Source organism: Citrus clementina, unplaced genomic scaffold, assembly GCF_000493195.1.
Source record: "Citrus clementina cultivar Clemenules unplaced genomic scaffold, Citrus_clementina_v1.0 scaffold_1, whole genome shotgun sequence".
Lineage (NCBI taxonomy): Eukaryota > Viridiplantae > Streptophyta > Magnoliopsida > Sapindales > Rutaceae > Citrus > Citrus x clementina.
The window spans coordinates 21,120,775-21,136,720 of record NW_006263303.1 but is presented as its reverse complement, the minus strand read 5'-3'; the positions used below and the strand labels follow the sequence as shown (position 1 = coordinate 21,136,720).

General features: G+C 41.3%; 1 protein-coding gene and 1 pseudogene across 1 annotated transcript; both read right to left on the bottom strand.

The window, feature by feature from the left end:
* Positions 1–1,302: 1,302 nt before the first annotated feature.
* LOC18054696 lies at positions 1,303–4,225 on the bottom strand (annotated as a pseudogene).
* A 7,110-nt stretch (positions 4,226–11,335) lies between these two features.
* On the bottom strand, positions 11,336–13,567 carry LOC112095732. Its single transcript, XM_024177840.1, has 4 exons — positions 13,364–13,567; positions 12,583–12,703; positions 12,060–12,471; positions 11,336–11,942 (listed from the first exon to the last, which is right to left on the bottom strand). Exons 1-4 carry the CDS (start codon positions 13,565–13,567, stop codon positions 11,336–11,338), a joined length of 1,344 nt encoding a protein of 447 aa, XP_024033608.1.
* Positions 13,568–15,946: the final 2,379 nt, after the last annotated feature.

Sequence of the window (15,946 nt, the reverse complement as noted above, 5' to 3'; positions counted from 1 at the left end):
TTGCTGGGAGTATAAATCCGCCAACGCGCAACTGGGCAACGTCGACTATTTTTTTTTAATAAAAAAAGTGACCACCGTAGGGACTTTTTTCTCGCGTTTTTCAGGAGAAAATAACTTTTTCACAAGGACTTAGAATCAGTGAGCTGATCTATGGTTAAGATTTAATTAGTTTTATATTTTTACCTAATAACTACTAATTGTATATTTCCAAATGATTAGTAAAAAAATCAGCTCGAATTCAAATCCTTTTTACATATCATATGACACACTTTCCAATTTGATGAATTTTTAGCTTTTGTTCTTCTTTTAATTGGTGAGAAATTGTCAATTTTCTCCCTAATAAAATCAATATATACCACGTATTTCTTACTATTTTCATAAAAGCCAATAACTTCCTTGACACCATAATTTATAGTATAATACTTATTTTTATATATATTTTATTTATACTTATTGTTCATTAAATAAATCACTTGGACGGAGATAAAAAAAAAATAAAAATTGAAGTACTAAAAATAAGTATAGGTTTGGGTATGAAAAAAAAAATAAGAAGAATTTTTCTTATATAGTTTGTTATTTTTAAATTTGGTATAATAAATATGTATTTTACATTCTCAAGATAAAATATTGAGCACATGACCCTTTTATCCGTTTTTCCTTCAAGTTCTTTAAGTCAACGGAGATATTGCTTTATAAAAATAAAAGAGAGTAAGTGGTATATATTGATTTTAATAGGAGGGAAACTGGCAATCTCTCGTACTCTCATGAAATATTCTCCTTCTATACATTTTCACAGTAAACATGAGCTAAAAGCCAAACACTATATATCATGGTGTGTGCTCTACATTATTATTTTCTCAATACATGAATATTTTATTCTCGTTTTCATATGCGAAATATTTCTCTTTACCCCTGGAGCAATCTTCTCTTGCTAGCTCCCATTGTGGATTTTAACCATCCATGATTTTTTTTATTAAATTGAACCAAAATGTCTTCAGTTCATCAGATTTAAAAAGATTAACATATCTATAACCGCTGTTTCGGACATATATTTTTGGTATTGCAAATATCCAATTGTCTAATTAAGCAAATATGCAATTGCAAATATCCAACATGTTAAGTCTGGGATCCTCATTTTGAACATTTTATGAGTTAGGGCCAAACAACACCAGATCTGTTAATTCATTTATTTATAGAGATATTTTTGAAAGATCTCCTGAAATATAAGGCCGAATGTCTATTATAAGTAATACTTTTATTAAAGTACATTGAACAAGATATATAACTCCAAAAATAGAAAATCTATGTACATTTTCTTACAAATCTAACAATTCTGTCCCCAACGCCATCCAAAAAATTACAATATTTGTACCTCCATCTTCTGTTGACAAGCAAAGGGCCGATGAAGCACCAAAATCCCACCACAAATCCAAGTGCCACACTTACATACAACCAGTAGTCCACATCATTTTCATCTTCGTCTTCGTCTTCTTCTCCATTCACATCTTCAGGAATTGAAACATTCTCATCAGTGCAATTCTTTGGAAGTGGGGCTCCACAGAGGTTATTGCCAAGAAAACATGATGCATTAAAGCTTTGCAATTGAGTACTTGAAGGAATTTTTCCGGTCAAATAGTTGTTGGACAAGTTCAAATGATTCAAGAACGTCAAACTTGACATACTCTGTGGAATTTCACCCGTGAATTTGTTTACAGAAAAATCAATGGACTCCAATGATCTCATAGCACCAATAGTTTCCGGAATTCTTCCAGTGAAAATGTTGTAGGACAAATTCAACGATTGTAATGCTTTAAGATTTGTCAATCCTATCGGAAGCGTTCCTGAGAAAAAATTCTTTGAAACGTCTATGATTCTCACCAAATTAAGAATTTCACTGTAGTCAGCTGCTACCCCTTTCATCACAACTAATGCCTGCTCAGTAACACTTCCTAGAGCATAAGTAGGATTTAAGGGAATAGAATACTTGATAGCATTGCCTGTAAAAGGGTTCACTGTCGCCATGGCTGTGAGATTATGAATACAATTTGGTAGAGTTCCGGAGAGGTTGTTGTCAGCAAGGTCTAATATTTGTAGAAAAGCTAGATCACATAATTTTGTGGGTAAGAGGCCATGAAAATAATTGGAACGAAGGATAAGAAAAACCATTCTTGAAAACATTTCTCCAAACCACGATGGAATATTTCCGAAAAACTCATTCTCGCCAACATCAAGTGCCATTAAGGAGGTACAATTTTTAACCGAAATAGGCATGGTCCCAGACAGTCTGTTCTTACGAAGGTGCAACGATACAAGACTACTTAAACTACCAAATGAGGTTGGAAGATTACCAATAAATTTGTTGTTACTCAAGTCTAGCATCATCAAATTTTGATAACTCATCCAACAATCCGGTAAGTTTCCTTGTAAAATATTACGATCCAGAAAAAGAAATTGTAATTTCATTCCCGCATTGATGGTATAACACAAAAAATGGAAAATCGATCCTGAGAAAGAGTTACCTGAAAGATCTAGGCCAATTAGATTGGATGATATAAGAGGCAATGGACCGGACAGATTATTTGCCATCAACCTAAGAAAAGAAAGTTGAGAAGCCTTGGTTAGATTTGTTAGCTCCCCGTGAATTTGGTTGTGGCCGAGGTCTAAAAGATATAATTGGGAAGCAGATTTCAAAAGTCTGTTGGGAAAAGTACCTGAAATTCCTGAGTTGAATAAATCTAAAAATTGTAAATCCTTTTGTGAATATAGCCATAGAGGAAATCGAGACCCTACATTGCATGATCTCAGTCCTAATTCAATAAGTTGGAAAGGAGGAATCCAATCACGTCTCACTTTTAACGTCAATGTGTTTTCACCGACCAAAAATACAGACAATTTTGTCAAATTGACAAAGTGAATTTCAGAAAGAGTTCCGTGTAATTTATTACGATATAATTGTAGTACTCTCAAGGATGAGAGTCGACCAAATGACTGTGGAACAAGACCAACAATAGAATTATTACTCAGGTCAAGAGAGTCAAGATTTTTAAACAGACCAATTTGGTCAGTCAAATGACCAAAAATTGAACTATTTGGCAAAACCAAACTCTCTAGTCCATTGGGAACACATCCTGAGAAAATGTCAAGGATCTCGGAAATTTCTTGATTCAATTTAGCACCTGAAAGATAGAGTCTCTTCAAATTACAAAGTCTTGCCATGGATCTTGGAATTCTCCCCTCAAGACTGTTGTGCGAGAGACTAAGATGCTCAAGATGGGTAAGTCTACACAACAGGTTGGGGATCGAAGAGTTGAAGTGGTTGAAAGATAGATCAAGATGTTTAAGGGAAGTCAAGCTTTGAAGCCCCTCAGGAATCGGACCATGAAAATTATTATAACCAAGATTGAGAGAGTAAATGACTGAGACCGAAAACCCAACTAGGAACGAATGAGTTATCAAATTGGTTATGGGAAAGGTCAAGGGTCGTTAGGGTCGAAAAATTTGCAACGGGCAATGGAGGAAAGATATCGAGTTGACAATTTGACAAATCTAACTCTACCAAAGAAGGAAGCATGTGTGTTACCAAAAGCCAGTCAGAAGCTTTGCTAAGATTCACATAACTGAAATCAAGGTGTTCTAGAAAAGAGAGACCGGAGAGCCACCCAAAATTTACAAGATGCAAGAAATTCCGACTGAGGACGAGGTACTGTAGACTAGAGAGATTGCCAAGTTGGTGAGGTATCATTCCTACAAACCGACTTCCAGAGAGATTGAGATACTTCAGATTCCCCATGGAACCAATAAATCTAGGAATTGGGACTCCTTGAAAGTCATTAAAGCTCAAGTCCAGATAACTCAAATGTTTTAAATCAAGCAAAGAAGGATTTACCTTACCAACCAGCATTGACCTTGGATTAGCTTCATACTGATCAGGCTGAACGTAATAAGTGAAAGGATTTCGAAGATTAAGCTCAACGATATGGCCTGTCACGTTGTCACAGAAAATACCAGCCCATGCGCAACAATCTCTATTGCCAATCCAAGAAGCAAGCCGATAGGAAGGGTCTTGGAGATCTTGCTTGAACCTTAAAAGTGCTTCTCTCTCACTTTCAAGGCAACCCACATGATAAGAACTTCCATTGCAGAAGCTAATGCTAATGGTCGCTATGGCAAGTAATTCAAAGAGTAAAAAGGCAAAAACAAGGACACAAATCATGTTTGGTTTCATTGGTAGGTGTATGCTGTGGTGAAGGAAAGGTGGATGAGAATTATGCGATCAACGGCATTGCTATTTATAATGAATTTTAATTAACAAGGCCAATACTCTCTTGCAAATAATCTTTAACTTATCTTACAGCAATTCAGCATCGATTTGATATAGTCAATGTAGTGGGCCCGGAATGTAATTTTAGTAGCTAAGGACCACATAAATCCTCCGCATAATCCAATTTTAACATCGTCCCACTGTCTTTATCCCCAAATAAAAAAAAAGAAAAAAAAATCATCCCACTATTGCCTCCTTCCTGCGGAAACGACTTCAAGTCAATTAATTCAAGAGGCCAATATGCGATTACTATTTTGCTAATGTAATAATTCATATATATTGTCACAAAAATCAATATCAAAATCACATGGGTGTTGTTTGAGATCCAATTTCTTGTTCACCCTAGCATCAATTTGAGTGTTCTACGGTCCGTTATGAAGAGCTCACGGAAGAGATTCCAAATCATTCATACAGATATATTTTCTCAATATACAATTTACTCAAAATTGACCTCGAATTAACAATTTTATATGATTTTTCGAACATATATCTATCTCATGACATTTTACTAACTCCATTCTGAAGGAACTTGAAGGGTTAAATTAGGATCAATTATGGTTTTTTGTTCATAATTTAGTATCAGTTACTCTGAAAAAATTGTGTTATGACGTCTCAAAGGCCAGAAAAATGAAACTACAAACTTACGGAGGCTGTTAAGTAAATAAAAGTACTAGGTCGGCCATGCTACTATTTCCGCCCCGGCATGGATCACCTCAGCCAAATGGTACGAGCAGAACAAGGGGACAAATATGAGCCGACCAGAGACGAGTACCAACCAGGGGAGTATACCGACCAGAGGTATATACCGAGCCGATACCCATCCCCCGAAAAAGCGGGAACACGATCCCACAGAATCACGATAGTTGCGCTTTTACCAGAACCGTTGCGGGAGACGCGAGATCCCACGTTTGCCCATAATGTAGCAGTTAAAGTCCCATGAGGGGCTGCCACCACCCGAAAAAGGAGGGATGAAGGCTAAACGGGAACGTGGAACAGCGGCTATAAAAGAAGAAGAAATCGATGAAGAAGGGGGAGAAAAACAGAGAGAATGGAAAACTCTGCCAAATTGTATCCATACACTTTTCAATACCGAGAGTGAGCCAATTCTAAGCAATTATTTGAACCTTAATTGCGTCGTTTTCCCGTAGACACCTTGTGCTAACTTAGGCATCGGAGGGTTTACGCCGGCAAAACCACCGGCGTCTCTGATCCACTTTTGTGAACGCAGGCTTAGTGAGAAAAAGAGGGACAATTCCAACTTCAGCGGCTGGAGCAATCGTTGAAGCAAGAAAGAATTGATATCTTCATTATTGATAACGTGAACGTTGGTGTAAAAATCTGGTTGGGCAAAGGGCGAGCCGATTTCAGCATCAACATTTTGGTGCCGTCTATGGGGACTGGATAAAAAGCTACCACCGAATTAGTAGTTACCGGAGAAGCAGCGAACAATTAGACATGGATGTGCCAAGGAAGGACGCTTTGAGGGAGGATAACGAGGCTGTGGAGACAATCACTCTTCGGGAAATTGAAAATGAAGCCCGGGAGAGGATGATGCAAGATCGATTGGAGCGGATGGAGAAACAAGTGGAGACTCTCGCGACTATACTGTATGAGCTGAGGGATGAGCAGAGAAGGGATTGTGAAACCCCCGTGGAGAGAGATGATGTTGGAGCAGAACCCAGCCTCCGGAGACGTAGAGTCGAGGAAATCCTTCCACCGGCAGACCAACCTAATGGGGTGCATCCCCACAGAAGCATTGGTCGGGTTCCAGGAGAACGAGTAGATGAAGGGAGGGACCAACCTCGCCCCGGACGGGTACTAAAAGCTGATGGCCGATGGGCCAGTGTTGATGAAGGAGAGCTCAGACAGCAGTTGCAGAATGCCGAGCAGGAGTGAGATCAGATAGCTGCGCGTGATCCTGACCGTGCTGTAGAATTGGAGGGAGAGGTGCGCAGATTAGCGCAAGTGATAGAGGAGATACAGGGCAAGAGGAAGCCCCCGAGCTGGAGGATAATGCTAGATGAAGAATCTTCACTATCAACTGAGATCATGGGTACTGTAATCCCAAGAGATTTTCGCTTCCCCGACCTCAAATACTCCGGGCAAAGTGATCCACTGGTGCATATTGAACGTTTTAACGACATGATGGGTGTTCAGGGGTTAACACCAGCTCAGAGGTATAGGGTGTTTCCATTGACACTGGAGGGATGAGCCCGAGAATGGTACCGCAAGCTGTCACGAGGAAGTATCAGAGGGTACGAGCAGATGTGCCAAGAGCTGGCCGAATAGTTCCGAGGAGCAATGGCCCCAGAGGATGATATGATGGAACTAATGGGGATGAAGCAGGAGGAATAAGAACCCCTTCGAGATTTTATAAAGTGATACCACTGAGCCGTGCTTGATTTGGGAGCTTTCAATCACCCGCAGGCGTTGAGGGGATTAAAAGAGGGTGTGATGATAGGCCGGCTATGGTATAACCTGAGAAGCCCCCTGGTGCAGAATTATTCAGCGGGGTATGAGCAAGCAAAGAGAAACATTGAAATCGAAGAAGAAAAATCGGCAAGGATAAAGAGTGAACAGCTGGAGGAGTTGAGACGAAAGGAAAGGAGAACCCCAAGTGGGAGTGGGTCGGGAAAGCGTGCTGGGGAGTCCTCAATGATGGGTGCAGTATCAGCTTGGTCTCGCCCTTACCCCATGGCTCAGAGACCGCAACAGGTCCAACACAATCAGGCTCAGCCCCCGCGCCCCCCATTCTTGGAGCGGCAACGAGAATTCCGGCAGTTGGCTAACCATCGTTATCACAACGCTCCCAGAGCACTACATACAGCCAACTCCAGAATGGGACGATCAGGTCAGCTACCTTCAATATCCGCTCGGGACAATATTCATGATAGCCAAGTAGTCCAGCTGATTGACCAGAGCTTAGCGTACAGACAATACACCCCGTTAAAAGTCCCTATGGAGGAGTTGTATGAGAGAATCGAGGGACGAGACCTGTTGTACCCTCCAGCCCCTATAACAAAACCTGCTCACCGACGGGATAAGAGCAGATTCTGTAAATTCCACGACACTCACGGTCACACTATCAACCAATGTCATGACTTAAAGATTCAGGTGGAGGATTTAGTGAGAAACCGTTATTTAGATGAATATGTAGATGGGGTGTCCCTCGTCATTGAATCACAGTACACGCGGGATGAAGGAGGTGAGAGGGGCCTGGAACGTGAACAGCTGACTATCCGTGTGATAGCAGGAGGGCCAACCTTGGCTGGGGATTCGAACAGGGCACGGAAGAACTATGGGAGATACGCCATGACCAGCAAAGAAGTACTTTCTAATTTGCCAGCAGCCAAGAAGGTAAAAGTGCGGCAAGTTCCCATTATGTGGACAGATGACGATAAAGAGGGTATTTTATATCCTCATGAGGATGCACTGGTGATTAAGGCAACGGTGGCTGGTACAGAATTGCGACGAATACTGGTAGATACGGGCAGCTCGGTTGACATCCTGTTTAAATCGGCCCTAGATGATATGAGAATTGCAGACTTGAAATTGGAACGGACAAATACATCCTTAAAGGGATTTGGAGGGGGATGGTTAAGTCCCATGGGGATCATCGAACTCCCGATTACTGTGGGGACAAGGCCGTTTAAAAGAACGATGATGCTGGACTTTGTCGTGGTAGATGAAAGGAGCCCTTACCAGATGATACTGGAGAGACCATTCATGAGGATAAGCCAATGCATTATATCCACGCATTACTTGGCACTGAAGTATAGAGTAAATGGAGTGGTTGGTGTAGTAAAAGGCGACCAGAGGATGGCAAGGAGCTGTTATGCTACAGTAGCCAAGGAGACACTACAGGTTACTTCTCTAGATAACCGAAGAGATTCTAAAAAGGGTCGCCAAGAACCTGTTGAGAACCTAGAAGAGATTGTGGTAAGCAAAAACAACCCGAGCAGAGTGGTTAGGATCGGATCAGGATTGGTCGGGGCAGTAAAAGGCGAGCTGGTAAAGTGCCTACAGTCACATGCAGATATCTTCGTCTGGTCTCACGAGGACATGCTAGGAATTGATCGCGGGGTAGCTTGCCACAAATTGGCAATCAAAAAGGGGGCGAGGCCGATGAGGCAGAAGAGGAGATGCTTTAACCAGGAAAGGTACGAGGCCATAAACGCCGAGGTGGAGAAGCTGTTGAAAGCAGGATTTATAAGGGAGGCCAAATACCCAGAGTGGATTTCCAATGTAGTACTGGTAAAGAAGGCCAACGGGAAATAGAGAATGTGTGTGGATTTCACAGATCTTAATAAGGCATGCCCGAAGGACAGTTTTCCCCTACCAAAGATAGATCAATTGGTGGACTTAACTGCGGGTCACAGTCTACTCAGCTTCATGGATGCCTTTTCGGGATACAACCAGATACCCATGGACGAGCAGGATGAGAAAAATACCACCTTTATAACTAACATGGGTTTGTTTTGCTACAGGGTGATGCCTTTTGGCCTGAAAAATACAGGAGCTACCTATCAAAGGTTGGTGAACAAGATTTTCAAGGCCTTGATCGGTCATACTATGGAGGTATATGTGGATGATATGATCACAAAGTCCAAAGAACCGAGGGATTACGTGAAACACTTGGAAGAAACCTTTAAATTGCTGAGGAAGTATGAAATAAAGCTAAACCCAGAGAAATGTGCATTTGGGGTCAGCTCGGGCAAATTTTTGGGATTCCTGGTGAGCCACCGAGGGATCGAGGCTAACCCAAAAAAAATACAGGCGGTAACAGAAATGAGATCCCAGCAAGCAGTTTAGGAGGTGCAGAGCCTTACGGGGAAATTGGCAGCATTGAACCGATTCATCTCGCGGGCCACGGATAAATGCCACCCTTTCTTCCAAACCATAAAGAAATGGAAGAAGATGGAATGGACATCAGAATGTGAGGAAGCATTTTGGCAGCTGAAGGAGTATCTGGCCCATGCCCCGTTACTATCAACTCCGAGAGAAGGTGACCAGCTGTTTTTGTACTTGGCAATCTCAAAATGGGCTACCAGCTCAGTATTAGTCCGAGAAGATGAAAGGAAGCAACACCCTATGTATTACACCAGTAAAGCCCTGGTAGACACAGAAACTAGGTACCCATTGATGGAGAAATGGACACTGGCTTTAATAATGGCAGCACGAAAACTGCGACCATATTTTCAGGCCCACCCGATAATTGTGATGACTGACCAGTCTCTTCGGCAAATGCTCCAAAAACCAGATGCATCAGGGCAATTAGTGAAGTGGTCCGTAGAGCTGAGCAAATTCGACCTATCCTACAGGCCCCAATGAGCAATCAAGGCCCAAGCCCTGGCTGATTTTATGGTTGACCGTGTTGAACTAGGGGAAAAGGTCCAAAAGAAACAACCAATAGAACAGGAGGATCCAAATGGGGTATGGCTGGTAATGGTCGATGGGTCACGTAGTGAACAGGGATCCAGGGCAGGAGTTATAATACGAAGCCCAGAAGGTGTTGAGGTATCCTATGCTGTAAAGTTCGAGTTCCAGTTTACGAACAACCAAGCTGAATATGAGGCCTTCTTTACTGGGTTCGGTCTTGCACATGCACTACGGGCAGAAAGAGTAGAGATCCGAACAGATTCCCAGCTAGTATGTAACTAGCTCAGCGATCAATTCCAAGTACGGGAAGAGAAATTGGGGCTTTATTTGAAGAAAGCGAAGCAAATGGTTGAACTCTTCAATGAGGTAGAGGTGAAGCAGATATCCCGGAATAAAAATTACCGAGCTGACATGTTGGCTAGGATGGCTGCAACTGTAGATCCCAAATTACTTAAGTCAGTTCCACTAGAGGTGAGAACCTCGCCGAGTATAGGGGAGGAAGTAGAGGTAATGAGAGTAAGCACTGAAGAATCCTGGAGGGACCCGATTCTTGCATACATCCGCGATGACATTTTACCGGAGCACAAAAGGCAAGTAAGTGCCTGCTTCTGCTCGGTCAACGAAAGACCAGCAGCTAAATTTATGAAAATTCTACCAAGGCAAGTAAGTGCTTGCTTCTGCTCGGTTAACGAAAGACCAGCAGTTAAATTTACGAAAATTCTACCAAGGCAAGTAAGTGCCTGCTTCTGCTCGGTCAACGAAAGACCAGCAGCTAAATTTACGAAACTTCTACTAAGGCAAGTAAGTACCCGCTTCTGCTCGGTCAACGAAAGACCAGTAGCTAAATTTACGAAAATTCTACCAAGGCAAATAAGTGCCTGCTTCTGCTCAGTCAACGAAAGACCAGCAGCTAAATTTATGAAACTTCTACTAAGGCAAGTAAGTGCCCGCTTCTGCTCGGTCAACGAAAGACCAGCAGCTAAATTTACGAAACTTCTACTAAGACAAGTAAGTGCCGCTTCTGCTCGGTCAACGAAAGACCAGCAGCTAAATTTATGAAAATTCTACTAAGGCAAATAAGTGCCTGCTCCTGCTCGGTCAACGAAAGACCATCAGCTAAATTTACGAAATTCTTACCAAGGCAAGTGTGTGTTTGGTCCTGCTCGGCCCACGAAAGACCAGCAGGTGATTTTACGAAATTTCCACAAAGGTAAACAAGTGCCTGTTCCTGCTCGATCAACGAAGACCAGTAGGCAATTTCAATAAATTTTTACAAAGGCAAATAAGTGTCTGCTTATGCTCGGTCAACGAAAGACCAGCAGCCAATTTTACGAAAATTCTACTAAGGCAAGTGAGTGCCTGCTTCTGATCGGTCAGCGAACGACCAACAGGCAATCTTGCAAAAATTTTACTAAGGCAAGCGGATGCCTATTCCTGCTCGGTCCACTAAAGAACCAGCAGGCAAAATCAGATAAATTGTCAAATTAATTTACAGAAACAATCCATGAGCAAAAACCAGACAAGAAAGTCAATAAAGAACATCTAAAAATTTATAAGCATTTAAATGTTTACAAAACGAATGAAAATCTAGAGTCTATACAAAAATAGACCTAAGGATTAGGAGGGTCAACGGCTTCAGGGCGAAGGATCAACTATCTCTGGAGGTGGAAGATGAGCAATACCGGGAGGAGGAGGCACGGACCCTTGTCCCACTTCAAAAGCATGTCCCCCAGCTTCCCCCTCCTGCACCCCATCTAAAGGAGCCTCCACCTGATCCTGCTCACCCTGCTCCTTATCTGCTTGTCCGATCTCCGCCATATACCGCTGCACTCCAGCCTCCAACTTGCTCATGTCTAGCTCGGGATATTCTTCCTTAAGCACAGACATGATGCACTTATAGGAGAAAGCAACCCCAGAGTCATACTCGGCATCCAGCCGATCGTCCACATGAGCGGATTTGCCTTTCTCCTCAGCCAACTGCGCACTCAGGGATTTGATTTCTCCCTCAAGGGCGGTCCTCAGAGTATCTCTTTCACTTTGAGTAGCCTGAAGATCAGACTTCAGGTCACCCAACTCACCCTCAAGTTTGGAGGAAGTGGACTCAGCAACCACAACTTTCTCCTCTAGCTCCGTAATCTGCCTGTTCAGCTCGGCCAGCTTCTCCTTCGAGCGATCAGCAGACTCAACCCTTTTCTTCAAGTCCTGGTTCTTAGCTTGGAGCTTGCTCTCTTGGCGCGTGATCCTATTCTTGTAACAAGATACTATGGTGGCCAACTTGAAGGAGACTCTTTAGACAGAACCAGCTAATTCATTGAGATTCATGCTCTCAATGTCATGGACCATCTTCGGTCCCACTGACTTCCCATAGTCCCTCTGATACGGGGTCAGGTAGTCACCTTGATCACGAGCCGGAAGAGGGGAGGATCGGTCCCCAGAGCGTGTGCTGACCTCAGAACTCTTGTCAGTAGTTTTCTCCCCGACACTCTTACGAGGTGGAGGAGGGGGCAGAACAGGAACAGAAGCCTTAGAAGGGCCAACACTGACTTTCTTCGGAGGAGGAGGAGGGTTGTTGGAGCTGCTCGGAGCCCGACCACGCTTTCTGCTCATTGCACTGAGGATCTTGTTATCCATCCCGGCAGCAATGTCCACTAAGCCCGAACCGACCAAGTTTGTTGGTGACAGCAGGTTTTGGCAAGTAGACGCGTTCACCAGAGCAATTTCAACCTGGAGCAAGGGTCGGTCTTCAAGGTCCTTAACCAAACCCCAAGATTCTAAAAAAATAAACAAGGTTAAAGAACCCAATAAGTGGCAATTTTGATTAAGAATATAGGCAAAAATGAACGACCTGGGGTATTCAAGGGTATCCCTGCCATGGGAAGGACCTACACTACTGGAGGGACCTAAGAAATCGCTGGGTATTGACACGTTAAGGTCTGAATCCCCTGTTTCTTCATCACTCTCATCAACAATTAACTTCCTTTTTCGATTTGACATATTGGAATCCTAAAAGAAAACAAAGAAAACTCGAGTATACGGATACAAAAGGGGGCAACACAGAACCCAATCAACAACAACCAGAGAAGAGATTAAAAGCAATACCTGGAATGAACTGGCCCTGATAGCGCTGCCGTGACAGAGAAAAAACCCAGCAAGTAGATGCTCCGGACGCGGGAAGTGTGAATAAAGTTCAAAGATGGGGTAGGTTAACGACGGAGAGACGAATAACAAAACGATGATGATGTAAGTCTAGGGATTTGAAACGAAAAGGAGGAAATGAAAGCATTTAAGTGATGGGGATGGCAGCTCACTTATCGTATATCGAGGACGAATAGCCCGTCGTTTCAAATTTCAAATACGAAGAGTCTGGAGATGCCACGTCACTAACTGTTACAAGAGGCCAGGCTAGATGCAAGCCCAGATATGCAATGTACATGCTCATTAAGGCCCATGCTCAGGTCGGAACCTCCCCAGAAGAAAATGGTACCTCAGGTCCGTCCCGGTAAACAGAAGACCAGATGAGAAGCCCCCGGGTTGGTAAGATTTGACTATCAGTTTCTACTCTTAACTCATTTCACTCGCAAGACCAGAAACTGGGGGACTGGTGTTAAGTAAATAAAAGCACTAGGTCGGCCATGCTACTATTTCCGCCCCGGCAGGGATCACCTCAGCCAAATGGTACGAGCAGAACACGGGGACAAATATGAGCCGACCAGAGACGAGTACCAACCAGGGGAGTATACCGACCAGAGGTATATACCGAGCCGATACCCATCCTCCGAAAAAGCGGGAACACGATCCCATAGAATCACGGTAGTTGCGCTTTTCCCAGAACCGTTGCGGGAGACGCGAGATCCCACGTTTGCCCATAATGTAGCAGTTAGAGTCCCATGAGGGGCTGCCACCACCCGAAAAAGGAGGGATGAAGGCTAAACAGGAACGTGGAACAATGGCTATAAAAGAAGAAGAAATCGATGAAGAAGGGGGAGAAAAACGGAGAGAAGGGAAAACTCTGCCAAATTGTATCCAGACACTTTTCAATACCGAGAGTGAGCCAATTCTAAGCAATTATTTGAACCTTAATTGCACCGTTTTCCCGTAGACACCTTGTGCTAACTTAGGCATCGGAGGGTTTACGCCGGCAAAACCATCGGCATCTCTGATCCACTTTTGTGAATGCAGGCTTAGTGAGAAAAAGAGGGACAATTCCAACTTCAGCGGCTGGAGCAATCGTTGAAGCAAGAAAGAATTGATATCTTCATTATTGATAACGTGAACGTTGGTGTAAAAATCTGGTCGGGCAAAGGGCGAGCCAATTTCAGCATCAACAGAGGCTATAATAAAAAAAAATTATAAATAAATACAGGTACAATGAGGTAATATTTTAAGACATAGATTAAATTTTAATTAAGATCCTTATGAATTATTTTTTACGAGAGTCAGCCCCTGGCGAAACGGAATATATAGTCCATACATTAGAGTTTGGCGTTGTAGCAAGCAGTACTCATGAATAATGGTTTCATTTTTGTATGTTTATGTGTGTCAAATGGGCTATCAAAAGCTTTGCTATTTATAAGGACAAGTTACTAACGGAGTGACTTAAGGATAAAATTGTAACTACACGAATATTTAATAAATGAGGTGCATGTAGTTGCACAAAAAAATGGGTGGGAATATCGCCACCTGTTACTCTGTTGGCAATCCCTTATTTTGTCTTTTTCGCTTCAATTACAATGCGGCGTCGTAGATTTTTTTTTTTTTTTTTGAGAGCCAAATTTAAAAAAAAAAAAAAAAGAAATCAAAGTTTTCTAAATTTTTACACATAACTCATTGTTATTTTAATTTTTTACACTTAGATCATTGACCATAGTTGACTACTAGAGAATCCCAAGTTCAAATTAGTCACATTCTTTTAAAATAGTCTGGTAATTTAGCATGGATTTATAACTATCTAGTTTTTTAATTCAAGTTGGGAGCGGTACGATCTTGAAATATTACATATGATGTGCTTTACGGTAAACTTCGGGTGTGCTCAATTGGAAATTGTATGGATATTTGATTAACAGTTAGAAGCATTAGTATTGAAAGACAAAAACTTTCAAACCTTTGCCTTTTTTGGTTACAAGCAAAAACAGGGACTGAAATAATAATAATCCTATGTTAGAGATATGAGTCAATATTACTCCACCACCCTATATAATGACATCCACACTGTTGAAAGATTTTTCCATTGATGGTCGATTCAGGGAGGGAAAAAAAACGGAAAAAAACAAAATTGGGTTACCTCACCCCAAAGGCAATGTTGCTGGACTCACAATCTCGACTTATGTTTCAGCCATTCAGCATCCTTTTGGAACTTTCAATTTGAAAAAGAGTGGAGCCATGAATTTGTGCATAATCCAATATGCACATACCCCACGGTGACCTCCTATCTGCGAAAGTGACTTTAAGTCAATTAAAGACTAAAGAGGACATGTAATATACGCAGCTTTAATCTTTATAACTTCTCAAATGTTCCAAATATACTTGTTTTGCGGATAGGAAGATGTCATTTAGTCGTTCTAAGCGCGGATGATGAATTGATGGTGATATTTGATGTCTTCTCTTATTAATATACGATGAAATTGTTTCTCAAGTGTTGAGAGTATTATCTCACATCGACTAAAAATAGTTACTAAACTAATAATATAAGTTTAAGACAACCTTCAACTCTTAAATTGAATTTTAAGTATGAGTTAGGCTCGTGCAATTTTACATTTTTTTTTGAGAAATTATCATTGCACCACCTTTCTTTTGTCTTATATTCATCCAACTACCACAAAATTTTAATATGTTCTCTGCACCACTTTTTTTTTAAAAGTTTTATCAATTAGCCACTTTTGCACTAACACCATTAAATAATTTAAACAAAATGACAATTTTATCCCTAAATAAAATAAATTAAAAGATCATTTTATCTTATAAAAGCTTTGAAAAATAAATAAAAATTATAATTATAAAAATACCCCTAAATTTAAAAAAATAAATCCAAAATAGAGGCGCTCAGTTGATTTTTATTAAATTTAGATTTTGTAAAATTTTAATAATTATTTTTATTAAAAATTTATAATTTTGCAAAATTTTAATAAAAATAACTGAATTTATTTATTAAAAAATTATAATTTTGCAAAATTTTATTAAAATAATTGAATTTATTTATTAAAAAATAAATCCTAAAATTTTAATAATTTAGGGAATTTTGATTAAATC